This window comes from Primulina huaijiensis, chromosome 16, assembly GCF_012295235.1.
Source record: "Primulina huaijiensis isolate GDHJ02 chromosome 16, ASM1229523v2, whole genome shotgun sequence".
Lineage (NCBI taxonomy): Eukaryota > Viridiplantae > Streptophyta > Magnoliopsida > Lamiales > Gesneriaceae > Primulina > Primulina huaijiensis.
Window position 1 is genome coordinate 14669553 of NC_133321.1, and position 18412 is coordinate 14687964.

The window sequence follows — 18412 nt, forward strand, 5'->3', positions numbered from 1 at the left end:
GTACATGTACTATTCTTTTTACTTATTTTGATATAAATAATTTCATTTAAAAAAAATATACATACAAAAATATTGCCACAAAATTCCCATTTTCAATTTTAAGATTCATATAAAAATGCGTCGATTCCCAAATTTGAGTGATTAGTTTAATTTAATGTAAAAATATACGAAAAATTCAAGCACTATAAATACCCTTCAGGCCTGTTAGTGTGTGCTTAGTTTTCATCGGCGCTGCCACCATTTCAATGGCTTCTTCAGTCTCAGGTTTCTCTTTGAAATTGAGCCATAAAAACCCCACATTTTCCTCTTGGAGATCATCGTTTCAGAACCCATCTGTTGTGCGATGTCCGTTTGCTGACAGGACGGAGCGTTTCAGGCCGCAACCGGTGGCGCGTGAGATCCCTCCGACGACTGTCTCAAACTTATCAGGTAACGACGTTGTGTTGTCGCCAAAATCGGCTATACAGAAGAAGCCCCGGCTGGAGAAGGATCCTCGGGAGCTGTGGAAAAGGTATGCCGATTGGCTTTACCAGCACAAGGAGCTGGGTCTGTACCTGGACGTCAGTCGAGTCGGATTCACGGATGAATTCTTCCAGGAAATGGAGCCCCGATTGCAGAAGGCGTTCAAAGATATGGAGGAGCTTGAGAAGGGTTCCATTGCCAACCCAGATGAGGGTAGAATGGTGGGTCATTATTGGTTGAGGAATCCAAAGCTTGCACCCAAAATTTTCTTGACTCAGCAGATTGAAAAAACTTTGGACAAGACCCGTGATTTCGCTGAGAAAGTCATCAGCGGTAAGGTTAGTTTAATTTTTGATTTTACGTCCTTCACAGAATCAAATCAGTGTTTCTCTTGATTGTTGAATCTTTTCTAAATGTTCTATATCTTTTGTTTCTTGTAGTCGTCAATACTTGATCATCCTTCATATTTTTTCGTTATCGCTGCTTTCTTTTTAGGGGTATAGTATCTTATTGAGCAGGACAATCAGCTGCTCAAGCTTTGGGTTTTTAAATGCCTTTCTCTGTTTTAGTGATAAGCGTCAAGTTTAAATCTTGTTATAAATGGTAAACTACTGGCTGTTTTGAATTATCCAATGGGTGTAACACTGAGCAGCTTTTGCTTTGTTGAATATCCATCGAGCAAATTTGGATTAGTTTGGTTTATTAGTTTTGCAGTTGGAGGAGAAAAGAAGGGAAGAGAAAACGTTTGGATGGAAAATTTTACTCTAAATCTTTGACACATTTTCCTTTCTTCTCCTTCCATTAAAATCTCCAAAACAACCAAGGTTTTAAAATTTTATTTCCTTTCCTTTCTTTTCCTTACCTTTTTGCAGTATAACAGTATCACTTGGAATGTGACACTTCGATTTTATGGAAAGAAAATCTTTTTATTTCCATAAAATATTTTTATTTATTTGCTCAGCTAATATGGAGCTGCCATAACGTTGAATAAAATTCACCTGCTCTTCAGATATAATTTATTTATAAATTGTGTCTATATCGATCCTTTGTTATACCCTAGGATCTTTTATCCTTGCTAGACCATCCTCTCTTCCTCACCTTGTTGTTTAATCTGAGATCACTTCATTTCTACCGCAGATTAGGCCTCCTCAGAAAGGTACTTTTACTCAAATTCTTTCTATTGGGATTGGTGGTTCAGCTCTTGGACCTCAATTTGTTGCAGAGGCATTGGCTCCTGACAATCCTCCTCTTAAGGTACTTAAAAGCATATATTTTTTTGTGCATTGTGTATCAAACATTGATTAAATTCTTTACCCCCATTAATCATATATTCTTGTTTTAGTGCGATGATATAGTATTATCTAAAATGCATTTCCCTTCTAGAAGAGTCATAATTAGAACATGTGAAGAAATATGCATGTTTTTTTATGAAAATCACATCGTAAAAAAGTACAAGTAAATGTACTTATACTGAAATTTAGAGTCTTATTAGCTTATCTTAAGCAGTTATTTCTGTATATTTTTTCAGTTAATGATATCTTATGCGGGTATGTAAAACTTATAAGATGTTTAATTAACTTATTAGCTCTTACATCGTATCTTAAGATTAAGCTCTAAAAATGTTTGGATAAAAATAAGTGATCAAATAAAGTGGAAAATCAAGAGGTAAGATGAACAAATCAAATATGGGTAGTAGAGATGCTTGGGGTAGTAAGATAGACATTGAGGCTATTTTACTTGTATTGAATAAAACTTATACGATCTTAAAAATACGCTGATGGATGTTACTATATTCAAAGTATTTTACTCACATTTAGAACATCGGAACTTTTTAAAAAATTCTATAAATTTCTTGTAAGTTCTTAAACTGCTTATGAGGTTTTAAATAATTTATAACCCGATCCAACTAGGCTCTTTGTCTCTTATTTTGAGAGATCAGTGAGATTTGAGAAGTGTTAGTGTAAGAACCTACCTAATTTAATAAGTGTTAAAGGTGCATGAGATTTTTAGAACTTAATGGTTCACTAGTGTCACCGCGGTTTCTCTCAAATATCAAATTGCAATTTTTCTCACTCTTCTCTCCTTTCTGTCAACCTGACTCTGATTTTTTTTTTCTTTTGATCATGTGATCCCCTTATAACCTTTTGAAATGTGTTACATGTTTTTTAATATTTTTACTTTGAGTTTTGGAATCTCTCATTGAGTGTAAAAATTTCTAGTCATTACTTAAGCTACTGGCATTCATTTTGTAAGATTTATCAGAATTTTCTGAACGCAAAAGTCATTCTTATGTCGAAACCTAAATATTAATCAGCATATGTTCCAATGGCATATTCAATTTTATGCATAAACTATGCTATTCGAAACATGCTTGTTTGACATAGTAAAATTATCATTGCTCATTTGGACAACCAAAAATTTACCAAACTGTTGTTCAAACTGTGAAGGATTCATCAGCTGACCTTATTTATGCATCAGAGCCAAATGTTATTGGGCCTTTTGTTTTCTTCTGGTGCAAAGAGCTTGCTTGCTCTTTGAACTTTTCTCGTTCTCATTGCTGCAACTTCTTGGAATTTCAATTTTCAACGCGATGAATTATCTCATGTTAAAATTTTACTGAGAAAGTGCTTTGGTTTTATTTTGTTATCTTTCTGGGCTGACTTCTTATACTACATGTCTACATCTCTTTAAAGTTCACCGTGTTTACCACATTCAGTGGATAGATGATTTAGTGGGAGTTCACCAATCAGCAGCATCTCTAAGAACCCTGGGGTTTGACTGGTTTCTTAGACCCATTGAAATTCCTTTATGGTAGATTTTGGTTGTTTCTGTCTTATGTTACGACATCCTAATTTTGAGTAATCATATCATTTGCAGATAAGATTCATTGACAATACAGATCCAGCTGGAATCGATCATCAAATCGCGCAACTTGGCTCTGAGCTAGCATCAACACTTGTCATTGTGGTTTCAAAGGTATTACCTATCTTTCCACTTGTCAACTTGCTTTCCTGGTTAGCACTGTCTGTATTCTGCTAACCTGCCTCATTCCATTCATCTCTTAGAGTGGAGGCACTCCCGAAACAAGAAATGGTCTACTTGAGGTTCAGAAAGCCTTCCGTGAAGCTGGCCTGGATTTTTCAAAACAGGTTTTGGTCTCAGGTTTATCTTTTACCATTATTTTTTTCATGCACTTTTCAGAGTTCCGAGTATCAGTAGCCTATCATGCTAATAACGTAACCGAATTTGTTCCTTTGTTGGCTCACATATCTTTATTTTTAATTTGTTTTGTTATCGATGACATCTATTTTTGTGAGTTCAAATTACTGAGTTTTGTTACAATTTAAATATTCTGATGTTCGCGACTATTGTCAACAGGGAGTTGCAATTACTCAGGAGAACTCATTGCTCGATAACACAGCTCGGATTGAGGGCTGGTTAGCAAGATTTCCTATGTTTGACTGGGTGGGAGGTAGAACATCCGAAATGTCTGCTGTTGGTTTACTTGCAGCTGCACTTCAGGTTTGTTAATATTCAATTGATAAGCTTATACTCCTTTTGCCGAATGGAAATCTTCTTCAAACTAACTAGTTTCATCTGCATTTCCATCACTGTCACTCGCAGGGAATTGATATCAAAGAAATGCTTGCCGGTGCTGCATTGATGGATGAAGCTAATAGGACCACACTGGTAAGATTATCATTTCACCTCTCTTGGAAAATGCAGTGCCTAATTATTCTTAATGATTATGATCGTCGGATATCTTGTACATGTACTTAGGATCGTCGGATATCTTGTACATGTACTTAGGAAGGTCCCAGATATAGAGTGTTCTTCCTTTAAAGTTCATTTGCATGGCAACTTGCTCAATTACTGTCTTTCTTCCCTGTTACAGCTTACTAGTTTTTTGCAATTGTTTGGCATTTGGCATTTGGAAAGTTTCTGATGCATAAATTTTGTCACACATAGTGGTGCATTTGGCAAGTTTCTGATGCAAATGTTGTCACACATAGTGGTTTTTTTTTTTTTTTAATGTATGTTACCTCTTGAAATTTACAACATAACGAGTATCACATGACTCGACCCTTTTCATCCTATATTGTTCAGGTTAGGAATAATCCAGCAGCACTTCTAGCATTATGTTGGTACTGGGCTACTGATGGAGTAGGATCTAAGGTTTGAGTTTTTTTAGAGTGGTCAACTTATAAACATTGGTTGGTGTTATGTGTTGTTCCTTTGCCGACAGCAAATAATGAACTTGACTTCATTGCCGCTTCAGGATATGGTTGTCCTTCCTTATAAGGACAGTCTATTATTGTTCAGTCGTTATTTGCAGCAGCTAGTCATGGAATCTCTTGGAAAAGAATTTGACCTTGATGGTAACAGGGTATGCTATGAAACTTTACATGAGAACTTCCTTTCTTCAATCTGAATATATAATATGATTATTTAAACCCGGATAGTGACGAAAGATTGAAGCAATCTGTGTGGTTTTATTAACTTTATTGAGGTATTTGAACTTAATCTTTATCACATATTCCACTGGTTGTCTTATTAACATGAAAATGGATGTCATAAATTGACTTCGAAATATTTCATTATTCTGGTGCAAACTTACAGTGTTTACTCTCCACCTCGAGGTCAGTGCAAAAAAAAAAATTTGATTGCTTGTAACTAATGATGAGTTTTTACAAACTTATCTTTGTCATTTCGGCCATTTCTTTAAAAATAAATTTATCCCTTAAGACAGACATTCTATGAAGAGTTTCAACATGAGTTGAGCTTGAAAAATCCAACTACAATCATCCAATGCACACATATGTGAGTTAATTGCAAAAGCCATATTCAACAGTTAGTTGATTTCTGGAAAAAAAATCAAGTATGACCGTATTCCCAAACATACAGGTGAAATACTAGTCCAAGAAGTCCATTAGTATCCTCAGTGTGATTATTAGTGTTGTGTTGTGTAAACTTATATATGCAGTGAAGTACAATCACTGCTCCATTGTGCTTTGAAGAAGTTGAAAGTATCTGCAATTTTATTTTTAATATAAAACGGCCTAGAAACACGTCTCTGGAGTTTTCATGCCTTTATTTGAATCATAAAAGTTTAGATGGCAAGATACGCAGATTTGGTTTAGTCTTCTATTTTCTAACCACTGCGATTTTATTTTATTTTTTAATGCATCATTTGTGTAATTCTTGGTTTTATTTGAAGGTAAATCAAGGGATAACTGTCTATGGAAACAAAGGGAGCACTGATCAACACGCGTATGTGTTCATTAACTCTTACTGGATCATGATGGGCATGAACAGATTTTAACTGCTGCTGATGCTTGAAAATCTCATTATTCCTTCCTCTCTCTTCTCCAGTTACATTCAACAGCTCAGAGATGGTGTCCACAACTTTTTTGTAACATTCATTGAAGTTCTACGAGACAGGCCACCAGGTCATGATTGGGAGCTTGAGCCAGGGGTCACCTGCGGTGACTACCTGTTTGGATTTTTACAGGTAAGTGTCCACCTATGATTTCTTTGGTTTAACTTTCAAATAAGGGAAGGATACTTCGTACTTTTCAGTCAGTTTGCTGCATTTCGAATCAAATTTTTTTGTTGAATGGTTTGCAATAATTTCTATGATAGCCTTGTATTTTTAGGAAGATGTCAAGCTTTGTAAGTTTCACTGATTTTTCTTATATTTGCTATCAAAATGGAAATGCAAGACGAAGAGAGAGAGTATTTCCTTACAGTGATCTGGTTATTGTTCTTTAGCATGTGTTGCAATGTCTCGTATATTCTTTGAATACATTCGAGATTTGGTATATAGGGAACAAGATCTGCCTTATATTCCAACGATCGGGAGTCTATCACAGTAACCGTGCAAGAAGTGACGCCTAGGTCTGTTGGAGCTCTAGTAGCACTCTACGAACGAGCAGTTGGGATTTATGCGTCACTGGTCAATATTAATGCATATCATCAACCAGGTAAAATTTCCATAATCACCCTCGATGATCAACTAAAATTTGATGAAGCTAATTCTTGCCTTTGACACCGAGTTGGTTTAAATTTTTATCATTTATTATGAATGGATATCATGAGTCGTTAATTCTTGATTTTTTTGTACCTTTACTAACTATTTTGTGGGTTCATAAATTGTCTTACTACTTGTGACAAGTCTGCAGGGGTGGAAGCTGGCAAGAAGGCAGCAGGAGAAGTTTTAGCTCTTCAAAAGCGTGTTCTTGTGGTACTGAATAATGCTAGGTATGCTTACAATGTTTTTGCTAGAGAACATATGGATGTTGGATCCAAAGGACAAACAACAGCAAAATTGTAGATAAATAAATTGCAAAACATGGGATTCCAGCTGGTCCTATCTTTTTCAAATGTTGAGCATAAGCACTAGAGAAAAGTCCAAACCTTGAAGACTAAGCCTGTTGGGGTGGAAAACACTTCAAATTTATCAGCCACTTCATAACTAAATGCTAATGAAAACACTTGCCTTTTTTTAATTCAGACAATGATCAGGTTGCCTCCTTAACGAGTCACATGTAGTTCTTCTGAACCCAAGTGTCCAAAAAGATTCTGTTTTTCTTGTTCACTCTGTTATCCTTCTCAAATTTTGTTCATTATCTCAGCTGTAAAGAACCAGTTGAACCATTAACTCTGGAAGAAATAGCTGAACTCTGTCATGCCTCTGATGATGTAAGTATTCTACATGCTGTTGGATTTGAGTGATTCCTTTATTCTACTTCATTGTATGATTTAATTTAATGATGATTCTTTTTTACTTCTTGGTGACAGATTGAAATGATATATAAGATTATCGCGCACATGGCTGCAAATGACAGAGCTCTCATTGTTGAAGGCAGTTGCGGTTCACCAAGAAGCATCAAGGTTTTCTTGGGGGAGTGCAACGTTGATGAGATGTACGAGTAAGAGTAGTTCAAGAACGTGTTTCCTTAATCAACAAGGTGAATTTAAACTTTTTTTCCATCAATGATCGCGGCTTTGGTGACACTAGATGCTTGTTCGATCAAGGAATAAGAATCATCTTCGAAACTATCTCGTCTATTATATTTGTGTTGTATTTATAACTTTCTCGTGTATTAAATTTGTGTTGTATTTATATACCTTGCTATCTATTTCTTTAAAGGGAGTGTCTTTGGGTAGTCTTCTCAAAAATTCCTTCAAAGTTTTTGTCTCAAAAAACAGGAGGAAGGGAATAATTGTAATCTTCTTTGAAAGAGAATCTTCTCTCCTTCGCACTTGCGGAGTATATTTTATTTTTCTTGATTCCATATTCACTAGTTTGGAATAAATTTTGTGCTTATTGTGTTAAAAAAATTCAAATTACTGAATGGAAATCGTTGTCTTTTTTTCGGTTCTAAATTTCGAGTCAGAAGTGAGGACTTATAACTTATTGTTTTATTACACTTTTTAAAGTTAAATAGTCTAAGCTGAAAGATAAATAATGCCACGTGTATTTTTAATTGGGATCTTAAATTAATTTAAGTTTTAAGAATTTGAATATGAAAGGATACATAACTTATATTATGTAATCTATTTGATTTGTTCAAGTTCCCATTATCTTATTTTCTAATAAAAAGTTCATATCTTCCGTTGGAACCATCGGAGTAATGCTAAAAAGTGGGTTTTAATTTATGTTTAAATTTGTTCTTTTTTCCTTAAAAAGAAAAAAAAATTGGTTTTTTTAAATAAATTTGTAAAAAGTTTTCTGAATCATGGATATTTTAGGAACAATTATTTTTTCTGATTATAAAAAATTAAAAATAATGAAGTAAGTGTTGTATGCGTTTTTAAAAATATTAGTAACGTTATATTACCATTTTTTTCATTTATCTGATTGTCAACGTTATATTTAAATAAATATTAATTGATTTACAAAATTTAAAATAAAACCTGTGTATTCACTGTATAGTTTTATTTTAAAATTTTAATGATACTTTTTTATGTTGATAGCCAAACACATGGGCTCCTAGTTTTGGAGATTATAACAATAATATCACCCATTTAAAAAAAACACAGATATAACTAATTTTTAATATGCTAGAGATACTTTACAAGTGAGCTAATCATATACTCGAGCCCAACATAAGTTCATATCCGAATGGCAAGGTTGGGTTCATCTCCAAATCAGAGAAGAGCTAGAGATGACCTAAAAATTGTTGAGTGTGCTAAACAGATGAGGATGAGCTAAGGAGTTCGAGATGAGCTAAGGAGCTAGAAGCCTGCGGTATGTAGCTAATTAAATTAGTAGAGGTTCGCCCCTGGCAGGTGAGCTCCTAGCTATTGTCTCTCCTCATCGGCAAACTCCTCTTTAATTGGCTTGTCTTAAGAGGGTGAGCTCTCGGCTGAGAAGGTTCGTTTGTTGCACGTTTATGGTCCTCTATCACACATGTATGATCCCCCATCCAAAAGTGTGATCCTCATTTTTTTTCCTATAAATATCATATTTGTTGACTTCTTTATGGATGTACTATATTTGGATTTTGGTTGAGCCTTAACTGCCTTCTCTATATACTTACTCTTTGAATAGTGTGTTGGATATGATATACCGAGACAATTTTTCGGCCCGCTTCTAAAATTATATTCGTGATTTCAGACTCGCTCTGTTTCAAAAATAATCGCACATGTCTGCTTCGATTATCGGAAAACGACATTTTAATTAGAATTATCAGCTAGAAAAATAATAACAATAATGGAAATAATATATTTTCATATCATCTCATTTTTTTGGGTGATAAGATCTTTATTTGTGTTCTAAAAAATATTAGTAACATTACATTTGACTTTTTTCATTCAATTGATTGTCGAGATTATATTTAAATAAATACTAATTGATATACATAACCTACAATAAAACCTTTTATGTATTTACTATATAGTTTTATTTTAAAATTTTAATTATAACAATTTTAGTTGATAGCTAATTATTCAGGATATGTCCGACTAATTTTGGATATAACAATAATATCACTTATGGAAAGAAAAATCGATAGAACAACATTCTAAATAAACTAAGGATACCTCGTAAGTGGGCTCATCATATACTCGAGTCCAACATAGGTCCATATCCACATGGCAAGGTCGGGATCATCCCCAAGTCTGAGAACCGATTCACGGGGCAGCTGAGACGAACCATGATAGGTGTGCTAAGGAGCTAGGGTTGTGCCAAGGTACTAGTACGAGTATTATGGGGCTAGAAGTTTGCTGAGGTGCTAAGAGGTGTGTTAATGAGATGAGAGGTGTGCCAATGTGCTAAGAGGTGTGCTAAGAAGTAATAAATGTACTCCTCTATCAGGTGAGCTCCTAGCTATTCTCTCCCCATGGGAGAACTCCACTCTAATTGGCTTGCCCAATGAGGGCGAGCTCTCAACTAAAGAAGTGCATGAGTTGCACATGTATTGTCATCTATCCCATATGTATGGTCTCTCATCTCACACGTGTTATCCACACAATTTTTCCTATAAATACTAATATTATGAATAGATGTACTTATATTTGGATTTTGGTGGAGCCTTAGTTGTCTTCCCTACATACTCAGTCTCTGACTTAAGCGTCGGATGGAATACACCGAGACAATATAGATGAATTTTGATTAATTATGTCTTGGCTAAAAATAATTTAGACACAATACTACCATATGATTGATTTAAATATTTACTTTTAGAAAATATTATTTTATTTATTTTAATTAGTTGACATGGACTAACATATTGGTATTTTAAAAAATAATATCATATTTCATCTAACTATTATAAAATTTATAGTATATTCAATAATTGTTCTAAAAATTAATATAATTCTATGGTCTAAAAATTACATAACATGAATATAACTTTATTATTTTAAAAAGAGAATATAACTTTTTTATTATTGTGCAATATTATTTTACAAAATACCTATTATTATTTTCTCCAATTTAAAAAATTATTATTATTATTTGAAAATTCTCTCGTAATAATTATTAAATATATAAATAGGAGTGGGTCCTTCTTATATATTGCAGTTCAAATCGCGAAGCCGTGGGTAATCAACCGGACGATAATGAATCCTTCAGACCAAAGCAAAGAATCCAAACCACAATCCGCCGCCGCCGCAGCAGCAGCAGCCGGTGGCGGCACTGGGCAGCCTGTTGACTACGCTCCATATCCAAAATTCGAGCCAGACGACGCCGCTCCTGTCCCAAATACCTGGAGCGCCAATCCGTCAGGATCAGTTGCGAATGAGACCCCAAGGTCTCCTTCTTCGCAGATACCCGGAGGATATGCTACCTCCATGCCGCCGGAATCCAATCCCTACGTCTCCTCAGCTCCCGCACCAAAGAGTATTTTTCTTTTCCCCCTCCTCTCTTACCTCTTTTTTATCTACGATTATTAGTTAATTGAGTAATTTTCCAATGAATGCTCTTTTTTAGTTTCTTATCTTATTTAATTTGAATTTTGGTGGTTTTATTTTAGATAACTTGGAGAAGGTTAAGGATGTTTTAGGTAAATGGGGAAAGATGGCTGCAGAGGCCTCCAAGAAAGCTGAAGATATGGCTGGAAACATGTGGCAGCACTGTGAGTTTGTCTTCGTTTCAGTTATTTGATTTTATTCCATCTTTTCTGGGTAACATGATAGGGGTTTAGTGGAGGATGCAACCTCATGCCCTTTAATATATTTCGTGTTTTTTTTTTTTTTGGGATTAACAATATCCATGCAATTGTGCATGTTTTTGCCATTATTTCCACCATTTAATGTTAACAGGGTTATAATGTTTACATGACAAAAATTGAAGCTTACACTTGAGTTTTGTTTCTTAATGTGACCAACTTTGTAATTTCAAGCTTAACAAGGAATCTCATAAACTGATGCCTTTTAATGTTTTTGCAGTTTACGGTTTTATTAATGTTATTCTCATTGGCTTCTCTAAACATGAAAGCCCTCTTTCTTGATCCTGCTGTCAGCTTCTAAATTTGATGTTGAACTGCGGTCAAGTATAAGACATGCCTTCTATGAGCCTTATGAGGCACCTTTCTTCTTTTTTCCTCCTTTTTTCTTTGAAGACGGCGAATATTTACTGTCACTCGAGCTTCTTTCTTGTTCTGTTTTTATGCAAAATTGAATTTCTTTCCTCTCCCGTCATGGTCCTGTGAATCCAAATTCTTCAAACAACTTATGGTTATTGGATGGCCTTGTTAAAACATTATATGCCCATTTCCACGTCATAGTCAGCTATAAGAGCGCCTTTGCCATTCAAGATAATTGCTCCAAAAGTTTTGTTTAATCTGTAAATCTTTTGCTTCATCGCTACCTTATTAAAGCTTGTCCATTAATGTTTCTTATTGACTGGTATACTTTAATCTGCCACTAGCTCAATTTTAATGATTTCTTAAAGTGATAATTTATCGTGTATGCTTCACTTTGGAGAATGCTTAGAAATCGTAATGGTGAGATTACTTTAGTGATTTTATTTAAATTTGTGGAAAGAAATGAACCCAAAATACTGGAAGAAGAAGAAGAAGAAGAAGAAGAAGAAGAAATTCTCCATGGATATATTTACTCTGCACCATAGCAGCTTAATATATAGACAACCTTTGCTACAAAAAAATGGCAGCAGAACAATCAGATTCCTCTAATTGAGGGATTGTCCAAATTTAAGATGTGCGAAGAATTAAAAAATCTCCCCAATCCTAGGACTTGCACCTCTTTAACATATTTTCTAAAGGTAATCTTTATTTCTTGAGATTGGTACTCAGACCAAGCAGAAATGTTTAGCCTACTAATTTGGATATTCTGGGAAAATGGTTTCTGATAATGATTTAAAATTAATTGAATCAGTGAACACGGGTCCAAGCATGGGAGAGGCAGCTGTTGGGCGAATAGCACAGGGTACCAAGGTTTTGACAGAAGGTGGGTATGAAAAGGTTTTTCAGCAAACATTTGACATTGTTCCAGAGGAAAAACTTGTGAAGTCTTATGGGTGCTACTTGTCCACTTCTGCTGGACCTGTTGTTGGAACCTTGTATTTGTCAACAGAAAAAGTAGCATTTTGTAGCGACAATCCTCTTTCTTACAAAGTTTCTGAAGAGACATGCTGGAGCTATTACAAGGTATGATGTAGTTCGGGCCAGTATTTTCATTTTTTTGATGATTTGTGCACGTGAATCCATTCGTCTCGAGTTCTATTTCCTTCTCATGTCTGACAATGAAATCACATTATCTGACTAAATGCTTTTATAATGTTTTTATCTCTTTCTTATATCGTTTAACATCTTAGCGTGCCTATTCCTTTCTCTTGATTTTTGCTTCTCGATTTGTATCATTTGAGTCTAGTTTATGACTTAGTGGAATCAATAAAAATTTTTTTTGATAGGAAACTAATTTCATTAGAATAAATAAATAAAGATTACATATGATGTGCAGATGAGAATTCCGCAGTACAGTAACAAGACTACTAACATAAGGAAGTCCTCAAAGAGAACAACATACAATACTTATGCCCAAACAAAATTCCAATTCCTCACTAAATCTGAAACACTTAAATGATTGAATTGATCCAAGTTGATCGTCCACGATGCGACCCTAAATTTTATTTTCTCCCATACTTGATCGATAGACTCGGACACATCCTGAAAAATTCTGTTATTTCTTTCCAACCAAATGGACCAAAATATGCAATGAATTATCATAGCCCAGAAGATTTTGAATTTGTTCACGAAGGGACACCCTGAGTTGACATGAAATAAGTCTTTAGCTTGCCTTGGGAAAGCCCATTGAATTCCCAGTTCTTCTAACACTTTGAACCAAATTCCTCTCGCAAAGGAACAATGCAAAAGTAAATGATCTTGATCCTCTTCATGATTTTGGCATAAACAACACCACTGCGGTCTCAAAACACACTCCCTCCACCTTCTCTGGACCGAATCACATGTAGGCAACTTTCCCAAGGCCACGATCCACGAGAAAATCCTAATCTTTTGTGGGACATTAACTTTCCAAATGTTATTAAAAAAACTGAATGAAGGGAAATTTGAAGAATGGAAGAAGGAATCGTAAAAAGATCTAACAGTGAACAAACCTGAAGCATCCCCCAACCACACTCTACAATCCTCGAAACCCGGCTGCAATCTGACATTCTCTAGAACTCGCAACAAATTAATGAACTCAAGTAACTCTCCCTCAGTAAGATCTATCCTGAATCTCACATCCCAAATGAAAGAAAAACTAGTCCCACTATTGACGACTTCTACGAAATGACGTATAGATTTATTGGTAGAAATGGAAATACAAAACAAAGATGGAAAACGGACTTTAAACGAAGACTCTCCCTCCCAAACATTCTCCCAAAAGCTAATGATATTACCTTGTTTTGGCACTCCCCTGACCAGTTGATGAAAATCCTGATAAGACCAAGATATACACTTCCAAGGACTTCTGAATGTCGCCTTCTCCGCCAAGCCCAAGTCCCACCCGTTATCCTGAGTCCCATAGATGCTCTTAATAATTTTTTTCCACAACGACTCCCTTTCCACTGAACATCTCTACCACCATTTACCAAGAAGAGCCTTATTCCTGAGAATAACATTTCCCAATCCCAAGCCACCTTTATCCTTTGGTTTGCATACCTGTTTCCATCCTACCACATGGCAATGATTCTCCCCATCACCACCATCCCACAAGAAATCCCTCATCATTTTTTCCATCTTATTTGCCACCCTAATTGGCACTTTAAACAGTGACATGAAATAAGATGGCATGGCACAAATCACGGCCTTTATCAACGTAAATCGCCCCTCCCCCCTTGACAGGAAATACTTTTTCCAAGTTGCTAATTTCTTATTCATTTTTGAAATAATGGGTTCCCAAAAATCTATCTTTGTGTGATTACCTCCCAACGGTAACCCAAGATACTTAATAGGCCACCTTTCTTTTTTGCACCCAACAGTTGTTGCCATAGCCTCTACTTCCTCCTCCAAACAATTCAATCCCAACACCACACTTTTGCCCAAATTAATTTTCAACCCAGAATTTGTTCCAAACACTTTCAATAAGTCAACTATCGCCAACACATCGTTTCTCGATTTTGCAAAGAACAAAGTGTCATCCGCAAACTGTAAATGTGTTATTTCTATTTTATCTTTCCCTACTTCGAGTCCCTTGACTGCATCTAATGCCCTTGCCTTGTCCACCATCCTCCCCAACACATCGACAACTAAATTGAATAGAAATGGTGATCATGGATCCACTTGTCGTAATCCTCTCTCTCCTTTTATTTTCCCACATGGTCTACCATTAATAAATATTGAAAAAGAGACATTAGCAACACATCCTCTTATCCACTTCCTCCATCTATCACCGAATCCTTTTTTATGCATCACGAAATCCAGAAATCGAGAATCGACATTGTCATACGCCTTTTCCAAGTCAATTTTGAGTACCCATCCCTTCTTTTTTTTTTCCGGCGATATTCTTCCACAATTTCATTCGCAATGAGTCAACAATCCAGTATCCGTCTTCCTTTAATAAAAGCACATTGATTCTCCGCTACGGTATCACACATGACTTTCTTCATTCGGCTAATCAAGACCTTAGCCAATATCTTATATAAACTCGTTATCAAGCTTATTGGTCTGAAATCGTTGATCCGTCGAGCATCTTTTTTCTTCGGAATAAGACATATGTAAGTTTCATTTGGGATTCCATTGACAATCTCATCTTCAAAAAATTCAGCAAACACCTTAAGCAAGTCCGCCTTGATCGTATCCCAATTTTTCTGAAAGAAAGCCATGGTGAAACCATCCGGTCCCGGAGCTTTGTTACCATCGCAATCAAAAACCGCTTTTTTAATCTCATCCTCCTCGAAAGGTTTTTCCAACTCGTCTGCATCTATCCTCTGTATAGGACTCCAATCCATCCCGCGGAGTCCCCTCCCTACCTCTTCAAAGTTCCCCCCATCTTTATTCGATTTCTTGAACAATTCCCCGTAAAATTTTAAAATCTCTTGTTCAATCTGATTTTTCTCCACGACCACTCTTCCATCGTCCGATACCACTTTGTCTATCAATGCTTTGTTCCTCCTGCTATTCAACAAAGCGTGAAAAAACTTTGAATTTTGGTCCCCTTCTTTGAGCTATTTAATTTTGCTTTCTGGCTTTGTATTTTGAAGTTTTTAAATGACAAATCAGCCATTTCACATCTTAGTTCCTTCCTTTCTTCGTTTAGCGTTTCCGAATCATTGAATATCCATTGATGTATTTGTAATCCCATGAAATAAGACAGCTGCAGAACCTTGATCATCTCCAATTGTACTATATGCAAAAGTGAATTGGATGTACTGCCTCCACCCCATATTAATGGATTTTACCTCTTGTTTGTTTCCTTTGAGAGCATTCAAAGTGACTTTTTATGAAACATATGCCTTTTACTTGTAATTCTACCATTTTGAAATGCAAATACTGTCAAATTATGTCATTAGTTTCATAGACTTGTAACAATAAATGGTTTTTTCTTTGAAATGTTCAATTTTGAATCTGCATATGCTGCTTGTTTGTCTTTGAACCTTTAAAGTTTTAATTCAATGTGGTTCCCTGTCCCTGTTTTTCTGTTTGACTACCTGAAGTAAGATAAATTTATGGGCTATATTTCTGAAAAATAGTACCACCGTGCTATTTTCTGTAATTTCATTCTTGGTGCAGCATGCTCTTGTTTTCTACAAAAATGTTGAACATTTGTCAAAGTTATTGTGTTTTATCATTGATCGTAGGTCTTGGTTGATTGAGATCGATTTTTACATGGTATCTGGTTATCTTACAGAACCATGTTTGACCGTCACTTGAGTTTCCAAAGATTGAGTTTCATATGTATCAGTTTAATCATTCCACAGAATCTCACGTGTTCTTTTTTTTTCCTGTCAGAATCTCACTCATTTCTTATCTTATGAATCAGGTGATTATACCATTGCATGATCTGAAAGCAGTTAATTCTTCAACTAGCAAATTAAATCAAGCCGAAAAGTACATCCAGATAATTTCTGTCGATAATCACGAGTTCTGGTTCATGGGATTCTTTAACTACGATAGTGCGGTGAAACATCTGAAAGATGCACTACAATCTCCTCCCTCTGCACCTCATTAATGCAGACAATCGGTAACCTCTCCCCTGTTACGTCTGGATAAAAGGTGGTGTTGGAATATTGTGAAGATATGTTCTCAAGCAATAAGATGTCATGTTACTCGTGTACAAGTTACCGTTATTTATGAACTTTGTAAATTGAAAGATGCATTATTCAATGTAATACATGGTGTCGTTCTTGTGAGTTTAAACAAGTAACGTCGAAAGGGTATAAACATTGTTTGGAATTGCATTGTTTCTGCTTATTTTTTGTGCCCAGGTTTCAATCTATTTTTATTTTTTGGGTTCTTGTTCTTGTTTTCGTTTTGCACTCATATTAGTTCTCTTTGTGATCTAAATTCAAATTTGCAAGTTCGACTCATTTCTATATTTTTGAGTTGTAAGATTGCAATAAAACTAAAAAAGATGTGCCAAAACAATTAATTAAGTAGTTTTTTGGTATTTTTATTATTGAGATATGAAATAACATTGAACACCAATCTGAAACAAGAAAACAAGTAGGAAGGTCTCATTATACGTGACTTTGAAAATATGCGATGCACCTGTCCAATTACGAATACTTCGCATCTGATAATAATTATGAGATCGAGTTGTTTTTCGTTTTATTAAAAATTATAATTAATAAAAACAATGTAAATTAAATCTTTTTAAATTATGCAACAACTCGAACACTGCGATTCGATCGTTCTTCAAATAAAAAAAATTATTACATCCCTACAAATTAACTAAATATTTACACATACTCGGTGCACATAAAAGGATGTTCTTCATCCATAACATTTCTCTCTTTTTTGTCAATTTTGCAGTTTATATTGCTATGTGAAATGTTATGGATGAAGAATTGAAAATTTTGAAATTACTTGTATTGCTCCTATTTTGTGTAAGTTATTTTAATCGGTGATTTAGGTAATTTACTTTTAAGGTTTAATCATTAAAACTTGGCAGCAAGAATTCTTAAATGAATGTTTTTCTTTGTTGCTAAATTCATTGTATTTATGCTGTGCTGTGTACATTATGCTTAAAAATGATTATTTTTAATAGGATAAGCAATTGTTATTTAATGAAATGCCAAATCTCCTATATCGTTCAAAGAACAATTTATGAATCGGGTATATTTGTTATAAATTTGGCAAGTTTATTATTAAATGAACGATAAAATTATAAAAATGAAACACACATATTAATATAGAAATGCATTACAGATTTATAAGATATATGATTTATAATAACTTTTTTTTAGATATAATCTATAATTAATGTCATCAAAATATTTTTTTGATAGCAAGAAAAAAAAAGACAGAGAATTATAAATATTGATAAATATTTTAATGGCAATAATACAGTGTTCAGAGAGACAATTGTTAACTTGATGGACGTGTAATAAGAAAATCAAAACAACAATAATGTTCAAAAAATTGATTCATATATAAATGACAATGTTAATGAGAAAGATATTTGATCTTTTATTACAAATGAACTGAATTAAAAAGATATTGCTAATATTATAAAAAAAATGTTTAACATAAAATAATAAATTAAGAGAGCTAGTTTGCTTCTAAATGTTCATGAACAAGAGAAATGGTGAAAAATAATAAAATTATTATGTAATTATTAGTTGAAAAATTATCCAAATAAATATGACGATCATGATATGTTTTAAAAACATTTTTTTTAATGAAAAACAAAAGTCTATTATTGAGAATCCAATTTTTTAAGTTCGATTCAAATATTCAAATTTGAAATACGACACATTTTTGTAGAGCGTTCTATATTAACTTTTCCATTTTGCATTATACACTTACAAAATTAAAAG

General features: G+C 34.5%; 2 protein-coding genes across 3 annotated transcripts; both read left to right on the top strand.

The window, feature by feature from the left end:
- Positions 1-91: 91 nt before the first annotated feature.
- LOC140961367 (glucose-6-phosphate isomerase 1, chloroplastic-like) lies at positions 92-7760 on the top strand. 2 transcript variants are annotated; one of them, XM_073419854.1, is made up of 14 exons: positions 92-800; positions 1600-1716; positions 3340-3438; positions 3528-3611; positions 3841-3984; positions 4087-4152; positions 4570-4638; positions 4709-4849; positions 5681-5733; positions 5836-5974; positions 6290-6446; positions 6645-6723; positions 7098-7164; positions 7264-7760. In XM_073419854.1, exons 1-14 carry the CDS (start codon positions 246-248, stop codon positions 7396-7398), a joined length of 1905 nt encoding a protein of 634 aa, XP_073275955.1. In that variant the 5' UTR covers positions 92-245; the 3' UTR covers positions 7399-7760. The 2 variants fall into 2 exon arrangements, with proteins under 2 accessions (XP_073275955.1, XP_073275956.1); XM_073419855.1 differs by having other exon boundaries at positions 94-800; positions 4742-4849.
- A 2742-nt stretch (positions 7761-10502) lies between these two features.
- Positions 10503-16844, top strand: LOC140960860 (GEM-like protein 1). The gene is made up of 4 exons (XM_073419169.1): positions 10503-10810; positions 10944-11045; positions 12307-12578; positions 16414-16844. Exons 1-4 carry the CDS (start codon positions 10531-10533, stop codon positions 16600-16602), a joined length of 843 nt encoding a protein of 280 aa, XP_073275270.1. The 5' UTR covers positions 10503-10530; the 3' UTR covers positions 16603-16844.
- Positions 16845-18412: the final 1568 nt, after the last annotated feature.

What these genes read in the sequence shown, in the direction of transcription:
- LOC140960860 (XM_073419169.1), top strand. Translation starts at nt 10,531, where the DNA reads ATGAATCCTTCAGACCAAAGCAAAGAATCCAAACCACAATCCGCCGCC. An exon ending in CTCAGCTCCCGCACCAAAGA is followed by an intron (nt 10,811 to 10,943) that starts GTATTTTTCTTT and finishes GTTTTATTTTAG; the next exon opens with ATAACTTGGAGAAGGTTAAG. An exon ending in TGGAAACATGTGGCAGCACT is followed by an intron (nt 11,046 to 12,306) that starts GTGAGTTTGTCT and finishes TAATTGAATCAG; the next exon opens with TGAACACGGGTCCAAGCATG.
- LOC140961367 (XM_073419854.1), top strand. Translation starts at nt 246, where the DNA reads ATGGCTTCTTCAGTCTCAGGTTTCTCTTTGAAATTGAGCCATAAAAAC. An exon ending in TAATGCATATCATCAACCAG is followed by an intron (nt 6,447 to 6,644) that starts GTAAAATTTCCA and finishes ACAAGTCTGCAG; the next exon opens with GGGTGGAAGCTGGCAAGAAG. An exon ending in TCTGTCATGCCTCTGATGAT is followed by an intron (nt 7,165 to 7,263) that starts GTAAGTATTCTA and finishes TCTTGGTGACAG; the next exon opens with ATTGAAATGATATATAAGAT.